This window comes from Neolamprologus multifasciatus, chromosome 19 (genome assembly GCF_963576455.1).
Source record: "Neolamprologus multifasciatus chromosome 19, fNeoMul1.2, whole genome shotgun sequence".
Taxonomy (NCBI): domain Eukaryota; kingdom Metazoa; phylum Chordata; class Actinopteri; order Cichliformes; family Cichlidae; genus Neolamprologus; species Neolamprologus multifasciatus.
In genome coordinates this window covers 13,573,721-13,592,822 of record NC_140457.1, presented here as the reverse complement: position 1 = coordinate 13,592,822, position 19,102 = coordinate 13,573,721, and the positions used below count along the sequence as shown (strand labels likewise).

Sequence of the window (19,102 nt, the reverse complement as noted above, 5' to 3'; positions counted from 1 at the left end):
TCTGTTTGTTTGTGGATTTTAATGTCTTTGTCCTTTACAATTGCAGACACTACGTGATGAAATGGCTCAGCTTGAGGAGAAACATCGCGAAGATCTGATTTTCCTGAATTCAGAACATAAGCAGTTAATAGAGCGTCATACTGCAGAGCAGCTGTCCATCAGGGAAGAACTGAGGAAAGAACTGGCTTATGTGCACATGGAGAAGTTTAAAGCCATGGCAGCCGAGCTCAGCCATGTTCACAAAGTGAGTAATGAAGAGTAGGGATCATTATTACGAGTCTCCCACTGCTCCTTCAACTCTTCATTATTTTCATGTTTTATTTTTACAGTCTGAACTGGCTGCTCAAAAAGAAGCCTTGGATACTGAACACTGCAAAGCCCTGGAAGCACTCAAGAACCAGGTACATGCCCAGTCATCATGATAACTACATCATGTTTGTTTTTCCACTGTCTCAAAGCCAAATAGCTGAGTACCATCTCATTATTAGGCTGGTTTAATGTCACAACAATAAGTATATAATTGCAGATTTCCTTTAATTTTTAATGCAAATATCTCTGAAAAAGATGTGTAACTATGGCAAACAGATGGTCTCTGCTTAAACATGATATAATGTGATTGTTGGCAGTTATTCATAGCTTGAAGCCATTAAAACTTTATGAAACTGATTTGTTAAAATCCAAAATAAAAGCATTAGAGCCAAGTTTGTTTGGCTGGATAATCAAATTTGATTTGTTTTCATCTGATTTACTTAGTCTTGTGCATTAAGTACCAGGAGACTCTAAATCGGACTTGATTTGTATCTGTTTCTTTTGCAGGTTTTAGAGCTTGAGCAGCAACACAGCACTGCTCTGCAGGAGCTCTCGCAAACCTACACGGCTGAAAAAGAGCAACTAACCAAACAGCACCAAGTCCAGCTGCAGGTGTGTGCGTCACAGTCTGTCATAAATCCTCTTCCTTTTTTAAAACCACATGAATTAACATCCTGTTCTCTAAATTGTGGGTTGTTTTAACGGTTACCTGTCCGTTCTTGTCTCAGTGGCTCTAAAAGCCCATTAGTGAATGGACTACACTCAATTATTGTTAATCCTTCATAATGGTCTATTTGTTGCATAGAGGCACAGAGTATTTATTTGGATTTTGTTTTCTCTGAAGCACTAAAAATTTGACCTTCTGACTAACGGAGTACTGCGGTATTAAATATATACACGCGTCTGCTGTAGGAGCTGAAGGGAGTCTCGGCACGGGAACTAGAGGCATGTCGCAGGGAGCTTGAAGAGGAGTCGTCAAGGCAAAGACAGCACTTCCTAGAAGAGGTGGAGCTCCTCAAAGTCCAATCAGAAGAGCGGCTGCAGGACAGGATTAATCAACTGAAGGTAAGAGGAGGAAAATAAAACTCCTTGGGATATATGAAACAGTTAGGATTAGAAGTATCCTTTCAATTAAGATCTTTATTAATGCTGAACACCTTTGAGGTAGCCATGTTTCTCCATATAAGCAGTTCATGTGAAAATACATTGATATTCCCTATATTTGTTTCTTTATTTAACTCCTTTCAAACATTATTATGCAATAGCTCCGGATTATTTGGAGCGTGTGTGTGATGCCATTGGCCTCTCTAAGCTTCAGCTGCACCAGTTCATTCCCAGGGATATTTTTTTCTGTTGGACTCTATCCCACTGAGGCTTCATCCAAACCCAGTTTTCTCATAATCCCTCCATCATATATGTACAAGTGTTCATGTCCGTCTGTCCCTCTGGTCTCTGAATGTGTGTGCTATTGGGTCGTGCATGTGTTTGTGTTGCTGCCATCTGAACAGTGGCTAAATGGGATGGATCTAAGCTTTTTATCCCCTGATGCAGAAGGTTTTAAGGCTGAAGTTAGTTTTTTTTTTTTTTTTTTTTTTTTCTCCCTTCCCCCCTCCAGACTTTTAGCATTTTACCATCTGAAATGTGCAAGCCAGTTGTCAGCTATAAGCCAGTCAGTCCAAAGATCTCTGGAATGAATGAACCTACTGTGTACTTCCGCTGTTGCTCTGCGTTTTTGAATTAATCTATACACATCACTTTTTTCTTTCAAGACGGAATTTGAAGAGCAGAAGGAGGCGGAGCTTGAAAACCTGAGGCGGAGCTTCACGTCTGAACAAGAGGAAAAAGAGCGGAGCTACACGGAGAAAATGAGTCAACTCACTGCCCAGCTGCAGCAACTAGATGCTGTGGTGGCCCAGGTACCAGTCATGCATATAACTATATCTATGAAGATATAGTTAATTAATTTGGATAGGTTGACAATAGCTGTTTTTACTTAAGGGGGGGGAGGCAAGACTAACTGGGCGAAGAGGACAGAAAAAATGTTGTATTTATACTGAAGGAAGGGAAAAGGTCCACAAGAGGACTGAGGAGATGCAATGATTTGGAAACTAAAGCAAAGAGTGAGGGATGGTTATACAGACTGTGGATCTGTAGGTTAGTTTCCTTATTCACCATATATCAGATGGTATCCTGTGGAAGATGAACATATTAATGAATACAATCACCAATCTGGTGTTTTGTTTTTGTTTTTTCAAATTAAGGTTAAAAGCATTAGCCGACTAATCGATTAGTAGATCAACAGAAAAACAGTTTTACTGCTTTTGCTTTTTTGTTGTTTTGTCCCCCCCCCCCCCCCCCCCCCCCCAAAGTAAAGCAAGTAATTGATTTCACCCTGATCTTCAGAAAATGACTTTCTGTCTCACATTTTTGTAACCTCATTTGGACAGTTTCAAAAAGCAGTTACAATAATAATAAATCATGCCCTGGCACATAACTGTATTCAGTTATGTATTTGGGGTTTATAATTTATCCTCACTGACTTTTTTTTTTTTTTTTTTTTTTTTTTTTTGGATTGGTCTTGGTTATCTTCTAGGGTTGTAACAAGGCAGTTGCGATATTACCTGCATTAATATTTCCTAAAACCTGCAGTCCCGTTCTTGGATTTCACAAACTGATCGGTCTCATGACTGATTGGTGTTTGCATATATTTGTTTCCATGGCACCTGTCTAGCTTGACTCTTTGTAGTAAGATATTGACAGACAGCCACACTTGTGTCCCCCACGAGGTTAAAAAGGAGCGCTTAAGAGAGGTTGGGAGGGGGCTGTTGTCATGGCTACAGCATTGTTTTGGTGAGGCAGGTGACTGCATGAGATGCAGTTGTGGGAGGGAGCGGAGGGGGAAAAGGGAGGGAAAACATGGTGAAAGCTGAGGGAGAGATCAGAGGCTGAGGAAGGAAGGGTAAGGACGCTTACAACCGATATGCAAGAAAACTCTTCCAGCTTTTGAGTGTTTGACGCCCTGAAGTTGGATTTTGTCACCGTACTGGGTTGGTACTTAACATCAGACACCTTTGATATTATATACTTTAAAATGAGGAGTGTTTTTCTCTATAAAGTCTGTATTCAATATATTTACAATCAACAGCTGGTTTTTATTTCCTTCTGAGCCTTGTAAATGTCTTCTGTGTTATGCTTTTGGATCTGGATATTTTTTTGGTTTTCCCATTTCCCTTGTTAAGACCCAGAGGCTTTAATCAGATAGACTTGGATGGTGCAGAACCAGTGTTTCAGTCTTTTTATTATGTTTTGGATTTAGAGGTCCTGCCATGCCCTTTTTTTTTTTTTATTATTATTTTTTTTAATCTTTTCAGTCTGTTACTTCTGTCCTCTCTGGGTTTCAGCTACACACAGGTTTTAAACAAGCCATGGCATAGGTGAGAAACTAAAGGTTGGTCACAAGTGTAAGGAGAATTAACAAGATATCTTTGTTCGTTTTAACAGCTGCGGGCAGAGGTTGGGTGCCTGCAGGGAGAGCTGGAAGGAAAACGTGCAGAAATGGAGACCATGGACACGCTCCTTCAACGAAGGGAGCGAGAGACACAGGAGGGAGGGAACCTTCTTAAGATGCTCACTGATGACTTACAGACAGCTAAAGAGGAAAGGTGTGCATGTAGTTGTGTAGTTAATATTTATTATAATCATATTTTAAGCAGCACCTCTGAGCTTTCGCAAATCCTGAATGTTCTCATTTCTGTGTACCTGTTAACCCAGATGCAAATTACACCGTACAAATGAGAAGCTGAGGCAGGTGCTGATTGAGATGCTCCGCGGCATCGTGGCAACAGAAGAACTGATTGGACAAAAGATCAGTGCCCGAGCCAAAACGTCCGAGCAGGCGACTCACCAAAGGAGCTCAAGCGTGAACAAAGAGGCACAAGAATCAGGTCTGACTGATGTATTCTATAATTTTACAATGAATGCTAGGATTTTTTTGTTTGTTGGGGATTAACTGAAAATTGCTTTATTTCTAAAGGAACCAAGGATGACTCTTTTTAGTGTAATTCATGTGAGAATTGGTTAAAACACTTAATTTGCTCTTTCGTAGGTATTTCAGTTGCAGACTTGTCTTCAGAGGAATTGGAGCTCACTCATCTGCTCTGTGAGAGTCTCCTGGTTTCAGATGTTGAGATCAGTCCTGGTGGAGAAGAAGCAGCTCTAAGTGCTTGCAGCAGACTTCGACATACAGTGGACACACTGCTAGAGCTGCTCAACCAAGCCAATACACAGGTAAAGGAAGTAGAGATGCTCCTCAGTCCGCATAGGTTTTTTTTCCCTTGTTTTACAGCCTTGCAAGGTGTCTGATCATTTTATGCTGGTCCTTTCTCCAGCTGGAGCAAACTCACAGTGTTCATCTTTCTCTGGAGGAAAAGTTTTCTCAAGGCAGAGAAGACTCCGCACAACTCCTTGAACAGCACAAGCGTCTAATGGAGCAGCTTGATCAGGAGGCCAAGCTTAAAAGTCAGCTCCAGGTGGAGCTTCACAAAGCAGAAGGTGAGCACTATGTCTTTGTTTGGCATACTGCTGCTGTCTTCTGATTATGCTGCACATTTAGCACTTGCACCACAGTTTAACAGCTCTGCTGTTTGTGACGCTCAGTCGTGTTTGAGGTCGTTCCCTTTTTAAATAAACTTGTACCATTTGCATGATTTCTTCAGGTCTTCTTGAAGGCTACATGGCTGAAAAAGCAGCCCTAGAGGAGTCGCTACAGCAGAAGGAGACTCAAGAGGAGAGGCTTGTGGAGGAGCTAGAGGACCTGAAGGTGAAGCTACACCAGATGGAGGGCCTTACCGCAGAGCTGGACACTCTCAGAGTGAAGCATCATGAGCTGACTGAGGAGCATGCCATCCTCCTGCGACACAAGGAGCATCTCACTGCTGGACTGGGGGAGAGAGAGAGAGGTTAGTGGAGGGAGTACAAAAACATGAAATCATTTGTCTGCATAAAATGCTACATGACCTCTTTAGTGAGTTTGACTGTGCGCTTATATAATGTCTGTGCTCAGACGTGTCTTCTCTCCGTAGGCCATTGGCTCAATTTAGATCCTGACGCAGGTTTGTGGGTCAGAGTGGAGTATTAGTGTGTGAGAAGGGAGTGGGGATGAATATGCAGTATATTTGCAGTGCTGTGAGGTTGCTTTTTGTAATATTGCAATTACCAATAGCGTGTGGCAAAGCATCTTGGAGTGCTGTCATTTGCTGTTCTATTTCTTAAGGCAGATTATGCTGAATTGTCAGTATTTAACCTCACTCATATTATGCCTCTGCTTTTTTAAAATTCCTCTGAATTTAACTAAATGAAAACAATTTTACTGACTTGAATTCCCCTTTTTATTTTTCAAGCTTTGTTGGCAGAGACTGATCGTTTGTCCCAAGATAGGCTGGACTTGCAGCGGCAGGCAGAGAAGGATCACCGCTCTCTGTCCCTTCGTCTCCGGACTCTGGAGAGGGAGCTCGAGGAGCAGGAAACCAGAGGCCTGGAGACGGAGCTGCACCACAAGACCCACACTGAAGACCTCAGCCAGCGTGTCCAAGCACTGGAGAAGCAGCTTAAACATGACAGGCAGTTTATCGAGGTGAGGCTTGACAAATTCAACTGGTGTGTAACCTTGGGTTTGTTTGCATTTGGATATTATGGATTCTTTCTTGATTGTTTTTTCAAGGTTATTAAAGTGTCATAGACTATTTTCCAAGTTGGTGCTTAGCGCAGCGGACAGGCTTTCACTGAATTTGTTGCCTTCCATAATAGGAGCAGGCTGTGGAACGTGAACACGAGCGGGATGAGTTCCAGCAGGAGATCCGCAGGCTTGAGGCCCAGCTCAGACAGACTCCTAGTGTGGATAATAAAGGATACCAGGTGAGGCACTTAACTGTGTGTCTGTAAATATTACAGGTTTTCTCAGCCTGTGATTTGGTCACAAAGCATTTCTTAAACCCAAAACAGAAGTACCTTAACAGCAGCTTTTGTTCTCCTTCTTTTTTTTTTTTTCCTTCAAACATTGTCTTATCAGATCTTCTGCTATCCTGTAATTCAGCCTAAATTTCAAATTCATTACCACAGGCATAGGCTCTGTTAAAACTCGTGTTTGGATTAATGGCTTTGTTGGCTTCAACAACAGACGTCTTTTTGTGTGTGCAGTGTTTTGTGATTTAAACACAGGTTAAAGTATTTCAATGCTCTGATTTATATCTACCCATAAATACTGAAGCACGATGTATTTAACCAGAATTTGTTAAACAAAATGTTTCTGTTTCTAGCGTGTCGCAGTTGTAGTGTTTGTTTGGTGTGATTACTGTTTGCAAGTTAGCTGTGGAGTACATAGTGTTACTGGTGTTGAAGTGATGAATGTGGTGTTTGCCAATGAGCCTGACTATTGCCATGTGTTTATCCCTGTGCTGAATGGATTGCTGTAGTTTGAGGACTTGGTTCTGCAGGTATGAAATCTAACTGTAGCATGCTTGTCTTAGCTCTCTGTCATGCATGGTGTGTGTGTGGTTTGCATCATCTTTTTTTGAAGTGCTTATGTACTGGTTATAGGTTCTGCATTCATTAGTATTCAGTAGTCCATTTGCTAATATTCATTTGCATCTTTTTCACACGTCATCTGTCTTTCATCTTCATGTTGCTGCTCTCTGAAATGGCTTAAATTCAGTGTCCCAACCAGTGGCTGCAGATCTGGATTGGCTGTTTGTTTTTTTGTTTTTGTTTTTTAAAAGCATCTTATCATGTAGCGTTTTGTTCTTTGACTTGTTTGTTTTTGTTTTTGCTTGTTTTAAATTTGCAGTTTTCCATCTTAAAACCCTGAAACTGAATCAATCTTTCTGCCTCTGCAGGTTGAGAGCTTGCAAGGTGTTATCAAAGATAAGACCGAGGACTATTCTTCTTTGCTTGCAACCTGTCAGCAAGCCCAGCGCGATCTTGCAGAACGCAATGAGGAGATAGACAAGCTGGCCGGTCGAATCAGAGAGTTGGAGCAAGCGCTGCTCAACAGTGTTGAGAGTAACAGATCCGTCGGTCAACTGGAACAAGAACTTCAAAAAGCGAAGCTGAGAGAGCAGGAGCTTACACAAGTAAGGGCAAAGTGCACACTTTGAGTTCAGGTGAAGTGTTGGTGTGCATCCTCCCTCAAGAGTTAACTGATGCTCTCGCTCTCTTTGTCAGGATAAACAGGCACTAGAGCAGCAGCAGCTGTCCAGCAGGCTTCAGATCTCAGCCCTGCAGTCCAAACTGGATGAGACGAGACACTGTTACCATGACAACATGCGTGACCCCACCCAGGAGCTTAAGGATGCCCTAGACACTGCTCAACAGAGTCTACAGAGCAAAGAGCAGGAGGTCTGTTAGATTTTATGTAACGCTAGTATTTGGTAGCTAAGAAGATTTGAGCTGATGTGTGGTGGCGGTTGTTGTTTGACACGTTTTGCTGTGCTGCCACCTATTGGTTGGAAAAATGTTTGTGATGTCTTAGTCAGTCTTTTAAAGCCATCAGTCTGATTAGTTATCAGCAAATGCAGAACTTGAAAATTGTATTTTGGTTTTGATAATAGTAATAGTTACGTTGCATTTCTTAGGTTGAGGTTCTGCTTGGCCAGCTGGAGACCGTGCAGAGAGACTTGAATATAAAGGAAGCTGAAGTAAAACACCTCACACTACAGCTGGAGCTGCTGACTAATTCCAATGCAGCACATGTTAATGAGCTCCAAGAGCAAATTATTGCCCTGAAGGTAAGAAGTGGGATGTGTTTCTCAGATGACTAAACAATGTAACTCACCTAAAATATGTTACACTATACAGTTCAATAAGTTGCGTTGGTCCAACATTTTTACTTTTATGTAAAACCATGACTGCAGCAAATAATACTTATGCCTTAATTATATTGTCATCTCAGCTTTTGAAGACTTGCTTTTTTTGTGAGTCTCCTCCCTTCCTGCTGTCACTTGACTGTAGCCTTAGCTTACTTGCACACTTCATGGCTGATAAAAGTAAGATGATTACTTGTTGCATTTACTTTTCTGTTGCTACATCAACTTCTATCAAGCCTGCTACGTCAGACTGCTACACCCAAACAAAGCCTGACTGAACTTTTTTTTAAATGTGACTGAGTGAAGCAGTGGAGATGGGAGACTATGTTTTATCTGCTGCTCTGAGCTAACACTAGCAGTTCTCTTAAAATGCACTACTGCGCCCTGTACCTCGAATCACAGGTTTTTACAGTTTAAAACACATCGATAACATTTTTTGTTTTTTTTTTAAAATATCAGTTTTTCTGGTTTTGCAGCAGATTTATTTTTTCTCTATTTAATATTTCCTTACACTCATTATGGTTAGTTGAAAAACAGTTGAATCCGAAGATAACTGCTAATGCACCACCAATTCCAGGAAAATGTGTCTGCCCTGACGATACTTAAGGAGGAAAATGAGCAACTTTGCAAGGAGGATGAAATGGATGAAGAGACGCTCCCTTCAGCACTTCTTCAGGAGAAAAACCACGAGATCGACCACCTCAACAGTGAAATCCAAAGACTGGAACAGGAACTTGAGAATACCAGCGATAACAAGGTCAGTGTAAATACTAACTAAATATTTGAGTGCACATACCTGGTGAGGCCATGATTTATTTATTTTTAATGGAATCGTTTTGATTGTTTTCTGATAAAAGGTTCTGGAAGCTGAGCTTGAAGATCTGCGCTCACAGGTGGAACATCTTAAATCTGAAATCACAAGAGTGCGCCAAGACAAACAGGAAGAAGAGGAGCGCCTTCACGAGGTAATCAGTACGCTGCAGGCAGAACTTGCCACCCTGGGACCCAACCTGCATGAAGTCAGTGACTCTCAGGACGGTGACAGCATCAATCCTTCACCCGCCCCCAGCCCCGAACCTCAAAACTATACCATCCAAGAACAAGAGAAGAAAGCGGGGCCAAACAGCCTAAAGCATGAACTCAGCCTGACTCATTCTACCGCCTCCCGATCGCTTCGTTCTCGTATCAAGGCTCTTCAGAGTCAACTCGAGACTGCAGTGGCAGAGAAAGAGGGACTGGAACGATTACTGCTCACCCAGGAGGAAGAGTACAGAGGGCACGGGGAAGAATTTGGAAAGAGGCTAAATGCTGAGAGAGAAAAGTCAGATGAAATCCAAAGTCTCCTCTCCCTGAAGGAAACTGAGCTGGAGGAGGTCACAGCCCAGCTAGAAGAGGAGAGGGAGAAGAGGAAGCTATCAGAGGAGGAGAGGAACAGCTGGAAAGTTCAAGCAGAAGAGGCAGAGGAAAAAACCTGCCTCACCTCTCAGGTTTTGGAACTCCAGACTAATGAAGAGCAGAGGGTGCGAGAGATCGAAACTCTAAAAACAAAGGAGATGGAGATGAAAATGGAAATGGACATCCTCAGAGAAAGCAGTCTCACTCTTGAGAGACAAGTCCAGGAGCAAAGAGCAGAGGTGGTTGATATGGAGGAACAGGTGGCTCAGGAAAGGGCAAGAATTAAAACCCTGGAGACTGTGAAGGGAGAGCTTTCTGCTGAACGTGAGGCACTGAGGAGGAGAGAGGGCCAGCTCCAAGAGGAAATTGAAAAGCTACAACAGGAAGTGACTTCACTGAGAGCCCTCATCCAGGACCTGACAGTTAAGCTAAATGAAAACGAAACCAGTCAAGAAGAGGCTCAAAAGGAAGTGCTGGTAGGTGTTGGTTTAGTTTTAAAGAACAAACCTTATTATTGGCTCATTCACTTTGAACACAGCTATCTGTCATCAGTGATGGTCTAATTTGCGGATACGTCGGCCATATTTCTGTTGTCTCCCATAAACGTTTGTTGTCTGTGTGTATGTACTAATTGGAAGGTTGGTGGTTTGATCCCTGGCTGCTCTAGTCTGACTCATTCATTGGAGTATGAACATGTGTGACTGTTGGATTAAAAGCATTTCAGCATAGGAGAAAAGTGCTTGTATGAATGGGTGAATGAGGCACGTTTGTATAAACCGCTTTACAAGTGCTATACAAGAATCGCTCAACTTATCATTCAATCTGTAATAACCATATAATAACAATGTTGTAGCTGTTTGAGTATTTCATTAAACAGAGCAGTAAAACATGCTCTATCTTCAGTTTTTAAAATTGTAATAGTTTCACTGAACAAATCTGTTTATTGTCACTCAAAAGAGTTCTTTTTCAAAAATGTCAGTTGCCCAGCAACCTCTTTAAACTTAAACAAGCCTCAGTACGAAACAGGAAATATTTTGCTGCTGCTTTTCTTTTTCTTTCCCCTCCGAAGCATACAACTGTGCCGCAAGACCACATCTGGTTATAATTAGGGGCGTTGCTGTTGTGACGTGGTGCAGCACTGAGAGATAGCAAAATCTTGACCCGCACAGAGGAAGTGACATTAAAAAAAGGAAGCAGGAAGAAAATCTTTGGTAGCACTGGCTTTTAAAGCTGTGTTGCACTTTATTTTTCGTGTTTTGTTCTAACTTGGCAGGATGTGGTAAGAAAAGAGAGCATGACTTCTTTAATGCACTGGTTAGTTTGTAGCATGTCTCTGCGTTTTATCGGAGCTTGTTGTTTTTCGGGTTTTTTTTTGTTTTTTTTTACTAGTTCACAGCTGCTTTTGGCAAATTTCTCTCTTCGTGTTACATTGAGTTGTTTGTAATGCGAGTGAAAGATTACAGCTTATGCAACAGATGCATACACTGACTATACTCAGTAAAATGCTGTTATATTTGAAAGTGTTTAAATCTGGTTATATAAGGTTTGTGTATGTTTTCTTTTTTTGGGGGGGGGGGGAACTAAAGGAAAAGGGGTGTGATATGACACTTAATGTTTCTGTGGATGTCTTTCTTCCACTTCAGACCCATGCTGAGGAGACCTTGGCTAAAGCAGACACTGCCTTGAGACAAAAGGAGGTTGAGCTTTCCAAGCTCAAGGAAGAACATCAGGCTCTTAGGACAGAGCTGACTGCACTGAGACAGGGTCTGAGTACCAGTACAGAAAGGGCTGAAAAACTGCATGAGGAAGTTCAGGTGGGAATCGGAGTGGACCACACATTATCAGATATGATGTATAGTGGTTTTAATTAATGGGGTGGTCTGAGTGCTTGAAGCTTGACTGCTGCGTTTTAATGTCACAATTTCTCTGGCAGACCAAAGATCGTGCTCTCATTGACCTTGAAGCGGACAACCAACAACTGAAGGCAGAACTTCAAAGCGTTCAGGAGGACTTGGCTGCACAGGAGGAGGAATTGGCCTATCAGCAGAGAGAGCTGCAGCAGCTCCGACAGCAGAGCCAACAGGACACACTTCAGGGATACCCACATAAGGGTGAGCACTAAATAAGTCTTTGCACTGATTATATGAGGGTAAATATTGATTTATGATTATGTGCAAGCCTATAAAAGCAATGACAATGAAAATCTATTTGACCTAGCCTTTTATGTTTACAAGGAATAGTGGAATTGGGGTTTTAAAATAAGAAATGCAAACTTTGTTTAAAACATGATGATGATTTATAGAGCCCCCCGAACATTTTAACAGAAACATGTTCTCATACTGATCATTTTTTTTCTTTCACTGTCAGATATTTCTGTCAGAGCTTTCGAGGACATTGTGTCTCACCACGAAGACTCTCTGAGCTCTCCGGAGGTTTTAAGAAGACTCGAGTGCTCTGAGGACCGAATCCCTGAACGTTTCCACACCTCTGAGCTCAGTGGCTTGAATAACACAGGCCTGGACCTCCCCCAGGTCAAACCCTCTCCCAGGGTTGTAATGGAGCCTCCTTCACACTCCAGGACCATCACCCCAGACCCAGCTACACAGAGTTCCCACTCGCCACGCTCTGTGTCAGTGTCTGAGAACTACTCCATCCTCGATTCACTGGATGCCGATAAAGTATGTAGTTCGAGCTCAGATATGTAAACCATGTGTTCATTTCTTTTGGTTTCACTTCTAACTCAGATTATTATGTTTTCTTGTTCACAGGTACGTGAATTGGAAGGACTTGACCTAACGACTCCTTCCTCACCACTTGGCTCCACCTCTTCCTTGTCGGCACCCGAATGGGCCAGTGACGGATATGGCAGCAGTGAGTATTTCCACACCGTGACACCTGTGACTTGTGAGGATTTTGAGTCACTTGTATATCTGGATATTCTGCATAAAGGCAGCTGAACGTCGCTGTTCTCCTCTTATTCAGATGTGAGTTCAGAACTGGGTGCTAGGCTGAGACTGGAGTTGGAGCAGACTGAGAGACTGGATGCTCAGTTTATTGAGTACCTCCGCTGTAGAGGAGTTGACCCCACCGCTAACACGGACAGTGCTGCGGGCAGTATGAGCTACAGTGATGATCTGTTGTCACCTGAGCTTCAGGTAGGCTTCACACACAATTGATAAACATGTTAAAGTAACAAAAAGACAGATTTTTCTTCACTTTGTCTTTCTTCATGCAGGGACTGTTGAAGAAAGTTTATCAAGAAAGCTGCAGAATTCTGACCTTGTCTCAGCGTCGTGTCAATCCATCAGCACAGTCTCATGTGTTGGACTTAAAAGCCTGCTCACTGAGTCTGTCGCAGCATCATGCTGAAGATGGCTCTGCTCTACTGCACCACCAAGATAAATCATCTAATCCTCCCATGAGCTGGCAGCAGGAGAAGAGGGCATTGCAGGAGACTGTGATTGCACTCAGAGAGCTGCTCTGTCGAATGGCACAAAGACACTCACAAGTGAGTTTCAAGCGCTGGTTCAAAATTTCTTCTATTTAAAGGATAATTTGTTCTAAATCGGTTATTGGCATGAAGGTATTATTTTTCATTCAGGTGTAAAAGGAGTTTAACTTAGCATGGTGCATTAACTTACCTTGTATCTGTATAAATCTTTTTTTTTTCTTCTTTTTTTTTTCACCATCTTTCTCAGACTGATGACAGAGTTGACAGTAACTGGCACAGAGATCAACTGCAGACTGAACAACGGGATGAATCCCAACTGAGGGCAGAGCTGGAGGAGAGCCAGAAACAACTCAAATGTGCACATGACGCTCAGCAAGAGCAGAAGAACAAAACGATGTCGCTCAGGTATGTATTACACGCTCAGAATACAGGCACTTAAACAGGCCTCCCCTGTGAATCAGCGTTTTGCAAATCAAATGGGTTTCAACTTCATTGTTGAGGCATGTTAAAGGGCCCCTTTCCTAAACCTTTTTTTATGTTTTAGTCTAACCTATTACAATGTAACTATGGTAAAGTTGAAAATTACCAATTTTCTTCAGGCTGACGATAGAAGAGGCTGAGGAAGCTTTGAGGAGAGAGCAGGCCAGAGTGTGTGAGCTTCAACAAGAACTGGAGCAGGAGAGGGCTCTAAGTCTGCGTATAGGAAGGGAGGAGGAGGAAAGGAGAGGGGTAAGAAAGCACTAAAAATGGACACTACTAAGATTTTCTATTCGTACAGAAAACTTCAGTTTGCTACATTTGTAACATTACTACCCAATGTTTGTGTTTTTACGCAATGTACTCTGTCTAGAATGTACAGGTGTCTTCTGAGAAGCTGAGGTCAGAGGTCATGTCTCTAAAGGGGCAGGTGGAGCAGGAAAGGGTGGCCTGTAGCAACCTGAGACAAGAACTTCAGATTGAACAGTCCCGCTGTTTGCTGCTAGAGAAACGCCTGGACGACACTCAGAAGGAGCTAGAAGATGAACGCAAACGTTCTTCCCAGCAACAAGAGCTCAGCTTGCAAGAAAAGACTCGTCAGGAGCTCCTGCTGACTGAAGCAGAAACTCGCTTGACTGAAATTCACTCGAAGCTTGCAGATTCTCACAGGAAGCTTGATGAAGAGCAAGACCGCTGCTCCAGGCAGGTGGATGAGCTCAGCCGTAGACATGATGCCGACGCTGCAAGAGACAGGAAGTTCATCTCGGACTTGCGCTCCCAGCTAGAGCAAGAGCGAAGGCAAGGGGAGGAGTTGGCAGCTGTGGCGGACAGACTGAGGGCAGAGCTACTACAGAGCAGGAGGCGATGGGAAGAAGAGGACAGAACGAGGAGGGAGGAGCTTCAGAAGGAGCAGGAAGCAGCCACCCGAAATCGTATCACAATTGAGACTCTGAAGGAGCAGAAACAGGAAGCAAACCGGGCTTTAGAGGTGGAGCGAGAGCAGTCCAGGCGCCAAGAGGTGGAACTCGCAGAGCTGAAGGAGAGACTCCGAGTGCTGAAGGACAAAGAGAGGGAGAGGGAGGAGCAGTGGGAAAGGGAAAAGAGGAAGGAGCTGCAAGAGCAGATGGAAAGAGAGAGGCGACAGGAGAGGATCAACAGCAAACTGGTAAGATGCATCAGCCAAAATCTTCTCTAGTGTACTCACTGCCTATGCAAATCCATAAAGACACATCATTGTGAACATTTCTGACTTTAGTGTGAGTTGGAGTTGTTGAGGCAGCAGGACCAGCAGCGTATGCAGGAGCTGCAGCGCACTCTGGCAGAGCTGGAAAGAGACGAGAGAGAGATGGCTGCTCAGCGCCTGTCTGGACGAACAGCGGGACAACAACGCGAAGCTGAACCTTTCCAGCACCCCCACACCAACCTCCATACTGATGGTGGCCAGGCAGGAGTGTTAAAGCAGCACCAGCAGGTATTCAAGTGCCTTAATCCCTATGAGGAATCCAAACTATTGTGACAAAGTTTTTCATTAGGATTACATTTTGGCACATGTAATCATTGCTAAATGAATTTTTTCTCACCTTAGACGCCGTCCAAGTTGTCTTCCAACCTGTTGGAGACATTACTGAAGGAGAACTCTGAGTTGACAGAGCGTGTGACATCACTGAGCCAGGAGAGGGCCACTCTCAAGCACAAACTCACCTGCCTGGAGCGACAGCTGCGCCGCACAGAGAATGAGCTCGCCAAGGTCACCGCGGAAACCGAAAATAGGCCGGTCTACGACATATCCAGCCAGAGCAAGGTCAGTAGGTAGCACATCAGGATAAATTAGGGGTGTAATAACCATTTTTGCAACAGCTTTTCAAGAACAGATATTGACTCCAAAGGACCTAATTGCCATTTCTGGATTCACTGTATACTGTTGGTTGTATAGGGATGAAATGTTGACAGCGTTTGCTTGATTTGCAGCTTCAGCGTTACTATGAGCGCTACCTGCGAGCTGAGAGCTTCAGGAAAGCTCTGGTGTACCAGAAGCGTTACTTGCTGCTGCTGATAGGAGGATTCCAGGAGTGTGAACAAGCCACACTGTGTCTTATCGCTCACATGGGAGCTCGACCCTCACACCCAATCTCCTCCAAGCGTAGACCCCTCGGACGATTTAGGGCTGCAGTGCAAGTCATAATTGCGGTCTCAAGGTAAGAAATGTATCATAATATACGTATTAGTTGTATTCCCTGGAAGGCAGAGATTCTTAGTTAATTCCATGCACTTTTTCAGAATGAGGTTCCTGACGAGGAAATGGCAGAAAGCAATCCGAAGATTATCAACTGGGGTTGTCAATGGGCATGCTCCAGGTCAGCTCTGTCTACATAATTTAGACTTGCATGTATTATCCAAGTGAGTATGAGTGCATAGGTAATTTAATTTTATCGTTCCTGGCAGGGCCTAAAGCTGAAGTTTTAAGGCAGCAGCAGCCAAGATCAAATTCTGACCCGACGCAGATCCGAGACAGCAGCGCCATCTACATAGACACTCTGTCAGCGCTCGTCCCACCCAGCAAATCGCCCTTCAGGCTGCGCCACAGGTTTGGTCTCGCTTAGCAGATTTTATTAGAAACTGATATGATTCAATTAGTTTTGGGGTTGTTTTTTTTTGTCTTCTTAAGTATGCTTTCTATACTCTTCAGGTCACACTCCAGTACCCCTTTGGCCTCTGTACAATCAGGTGGAACAGCTCAGGATCCAGAACAATCCCTGACAGAATATATCCGTCATCTAGAGAAAGTCCAGCAGCGGTTGGTGGGAGCCAAGCAAGGTGAGTAGCATTTAGAATAACAAAGAGAGGAGAAGGGGGGTTATAAGGTATTCACTGCAAACACAGGGTGTATCCCTAATGGTAAGTTCACTGGTTTACAGGTGGGAACACTGTTGCTGTATGTCTGCTTGGCCGTAGCAAACCATGACCGATTGAGCAGTGCACAGGCTTGAGAGAAAACACTGTGGTGATGGTCTTCAAATATCTCAACACTGACAGGATTGGGTTTGCCTTATTGAGCACAATTTAAGGGGTTCTGAGCACTTAATTCATTTGAATATCATACTGGAAGATGTTTCAGGGCACTGGGATATAGCACTTGTACCAGCATCAGACTACACAATAGTAGCCTAGGAATGGCCCACGTGTACTTTCAGTACAGTCTAAAGAACACAAGACAATACTTGTAAACATGGAAAAGGGAGGAAAGAGTCACACAATCATCTCTCTTGGAAGTGCCCTATACCAAATTAACCAACCAGCCACGAGACTGCTTTACTGACAAAGGACTAAATTGTATGTATTAAATTTAAAATGACTTTCAGCTGCTCCCTGGTCACCACAGCAGGTTGCTCCACATGTTTGATTTGGCAAGGTTTTACGCCAGATGCCCTTCCCCGACATAACCCTGAAGGAGTTATGCCGGGGAGCTTTTGCCTGGGAAGCAAAAGCTTGCTGGTTCCCTACATAAAGGAGACCGTGTTGGGCTTTTTGCATATATAAATGCACTTTGTGCTGTTGAAGAAACTCCCAGGTACCTGAAAAATCTGTTAAAATGTATTGCAGGCATGAGCATTCTAGTCTGCTTTGTCTGCCATTGAAAGAATTTGTGAATCTGACTGTGTGACCCTCTAAAAAGGTAAATGTTGTGTGAGCTGATCCTGGTGCTTTGTGCATGTCTCCTAAATAAATCACCCTGTTTCTGGGAGATGTTTCCTATGCATTTTTATAGCCATTAGTCTGGTGCAAGTCAGTTAACCATTCAGATATTTTTTCCCCTGGGACCATACTGGTTTAAAAAAATGAAATAAAATTGTTTCCACATCCCACAAAACCTATGTGCTCTATCATCTTCCAACCTAGTAAACAAGACTCATTTATCCCCACCCCCCAAAGAGGAAAGGAAACTACAGTCACCCTGTTCCCCTGGTATGATTGGTTATCGGCAGCACTGGCTGCAAGAGAACGGGACTTGGCTGTACCTGAGCTGCTTGTCGCCCCTTTACCTATATGGGCCAGGTGAGTGTGAGTGTAACACACTCACTCCACTGAAGGATAAAGTAGCACAGTGCTCAGGGACTGACTTGTCACTAGTCACCGAGCACAGTGTATTACAGGGGATAACTTTGGTCTGGAACTGTACATGTCCTGCAGGGTTGTTCTATAAAATTTAATTCAAACGTATTAAATAATAATTTTTGAGAGACATGTCATGTGGTGTGCTATGAGATTTGGCTATCAATGCAGTGAGAAGCTAAGCTGTAAGAAATGTGATACTGAGGCATGATGATGCAATAATAAGTGATGATTCAGGATTTAAACCGTGGCTGAGCACATGGAAGAGCTTCCTGTCAACATGGTGAACGAGTCGAATGCATCTGGAAAAGTAGAACAAAGGAGGTACATAGTTACATCGAGTACAATGTCTGAAGCCCAGGTGGCTCTGTATGTGTATAACCCAGTAAAGAGGTGAAGCTGGTGCAGTAGATGCATAACGTGGATGCAAAACCCTGCAGAGCATGAAGTCACTGAGTGGAATAGTTTATTCCATTTCAGCTACATTTGTTTTTATGTCTTGTTTTATTTAACTTCGTGTTTGTGTAAATGTTGAACTGTTTTGAGGTGCACTCTGAAATTTTGAGGGAACACATGTTCATCTACTTATCTCATAACTTTCGCCATCAGTGCTCCTGTGCCTTACTGCTTTTAGTCTTAGAGCTAGAGATGCAGTTCTCTGACAACAAGAATTATGTCAGTGCTATTTTTCAGTACATTGTCATAATTTTAAAAGTCAAGTATTTTGTTTATTAACTAGTTGGACAACTACTAAATAACTACTACGTTTACTGAAAGGAACTTCTAGTCAAGACCATTTTAAACTTTAGCTTGGTTCCTATTTATGTAAGGTGCCAGTCTGTGATTAAAGGTTGTTTGTTGCTGCATCTAATTTTTCTTCTTCTCCCCTTTCTGTAGGTTCATCTGGTCTCCTGCCTGATCCAAAGTAGCCTGAAATCTAAAGACTGAATCTGCCTGCATATTGTTTCAAAACTGCTCATGCCTTACATCTTGTAGAAATGTATAGAAATTATAAGTTTCCTGACTTTTATACTAAATTATTTTTTAATTATTTTTTGGGGGTAATTTTTCTATCCTGTGTACTGCCAATATTTTGAAAGTCACTCTTTATACACTGTTTCTCAAACACTGTTTGCTTTTTTTTGTGCTCTGTAAATGGTGTTAATGTTCTCCACACATGTTACTAAATGCACTAGTTTTATACTCGAAGTCTAAGATCTACAAAACTTGTGCACCATTACAAAAATGTAAACCACGTCCATGTTGTTTTTATCATAAAGTAAATAAATTAAGTGTGACTATGAACCAGATGGAGTGTTTCTTGCAAAATCTCAAAACACAGGTATACTGATGAATATTGAACAATGGTGGGGTGTTTTAGTTCTGTTTGTAGTCCACTGTTAGGCTTAATAAAGAGTTTATTTAAAACAGGAAGCCTTTAGTGCACAGAGTAAAGCAGTGAGCATTTTGGTATACTAAAGCTGTACAAAGGTAAATCCAG

General features: G+C 42.8%; 1 protein-coding gene across 5 annotated transcripts in view; it reads left to right on the top strand.

Moving 5' to 3' along the window:
- pcnt (pericentrin) overlaps nucleotides 1-18,906 on the top strand; it is a 35,571-nt gene extending 16,665 nt beyond the window's left edge. For 3 of the 5 annotated variants that reach the window (XM_085143015.1, XM_085143016.1, XM_085143013.1), the window contains 35 exons: nucleotides 47-244; nucleotides 330-401; nucleotides 817-921; nucleotides 1,222-1,374; nucleotides 2,079-2,225; nucleotides 3,811-3,971; nucleotides 4,081-4,253; nucleotides 4,415-4,596; nucleotides 4,698-4,860; nucleotides 5,025-5,267; nucleotides 5,709-5,941; nucleotides 6,115-6,222; nucleotides 6,780-6,800; nucleotides 7,200-7,436; nucleotides 7,528-7,701; nucleotides 7,938-8,090; nucleotides 8,746-8,925; nucleotides 9,026-10,039; nucleotides 11,207-11,377; nucleotides 11,497-11,674; nucleotides 11,931-12,241; nucleotides 12,332-12,434; nucleotides 12,546-12,718; nucleotides 12,799-13,071; nucleotides 13,262-13,419; nucleotides 13,614-13,743; nucleotides 13,865-14,656; nucleotides 14,747-14,962; nucleotides 15,077-15,292; nucleotides 15,460-15,686; nucleotides 15,769-15,845; nucleotides 15,934-16,075; nucleotides 16,178-16,305; nucleotides 17,389-17,544; nucleotides 18,499-18,906. In XM_085143015.1, coding sequence (XP_084999141.1) covers nucleotides 47-244; nucleotides 330-401; nucleotides 817-921; nucleotides 1,222-1,374; nucleotides 2,079-2,225; nucleotides 3,811-3,971; nucleotides 4,081-4,253; nucleotides 4,415-4,596; nucleotides 4,698-4,860; nucleotides 5,025-5,267; nucleotides 5,709-5,941; nucleotides 6,115-6,222; nucleotides 6,780-6,800; nucleotides 7,200-7,436; nucleotides 7,528-7,701; nucleotides 7,938-8,090; nucleotides 8,746-8,925; nucleotides 9,026-10,039; nucleotides 11,207-11,377; nucleotides 11,497-11,674; nucleotides 11,931-12,241; nucleotides 12,332-12,434; nucleotides 12,546-12,718; nucleotides 12,799-13,071; nucleotides 13,262-13,419; nucleotides 13,614-13,743; nucleotides 13,865-14,656; nucleotides 14,747-14,962; nucleotides 15,077-15,292; nucleotides 15,460-15,686; nucleotides 15,769-15,845; nucleotides 15,934-16,075; nucleotides 16,178-16,305; nucleotides 17,389-17,544; nucleotides 18,499-18,530 — 7,200 coding nt within the window. In that variant the 3' untranslated portion in view covers nucleotides 18,531-18,906. The remainder of the gene's footprint in view (nucleotides 1-46; nucleotides 245-329; nucleotides 402-816; nucleotides 922-1,221; nucleotides 1,375-2,078; nucleotides 2,226-3,810; nucleotides 3,972-4,080; nucleotides 4,254-4,414; nucleotides 4,597-4,697; nucleotides 4,861-5,024; nucleotides 5,268-5,708; nucleotides 5,942-6,114; nucleotides 6,223-6,779; nucleotides 6,801-7,199; nucleotides 7,437-7,527; nucleotides 7,702-7,937; nucleotides 8,091-8,745; nucleotides 8,926-9,025; nucleotides 10,040-11,206; nucleotides 11,378-11,496; nucleotides 11,675-11,930; nucleotides 12,242-12,331; nucleotides 12,435-12,545; nucleotides 12,719-12,798; nucleotides 13,072-13,261; nucleotides 13,420-13,613; nucleotides 13,744-13,864; nucleotides 14,657-14,746; nucleotides 14,963-15,076; nucleotides 15,293-15,459; nucleotides 15,687-15,768; nucleotides 15,846-15,933; nucleotides 16,076-16,177; nucleotides 16,306-17,388; nucleotides 17,545-18,498) is intronic. The other 2 variants (XM_085143014.1, XM_085143017.1) reach the window with 2 other exon arrangements.
- Nucleotides 18,907-19,102: the final 196 nt, after the last annotated feature.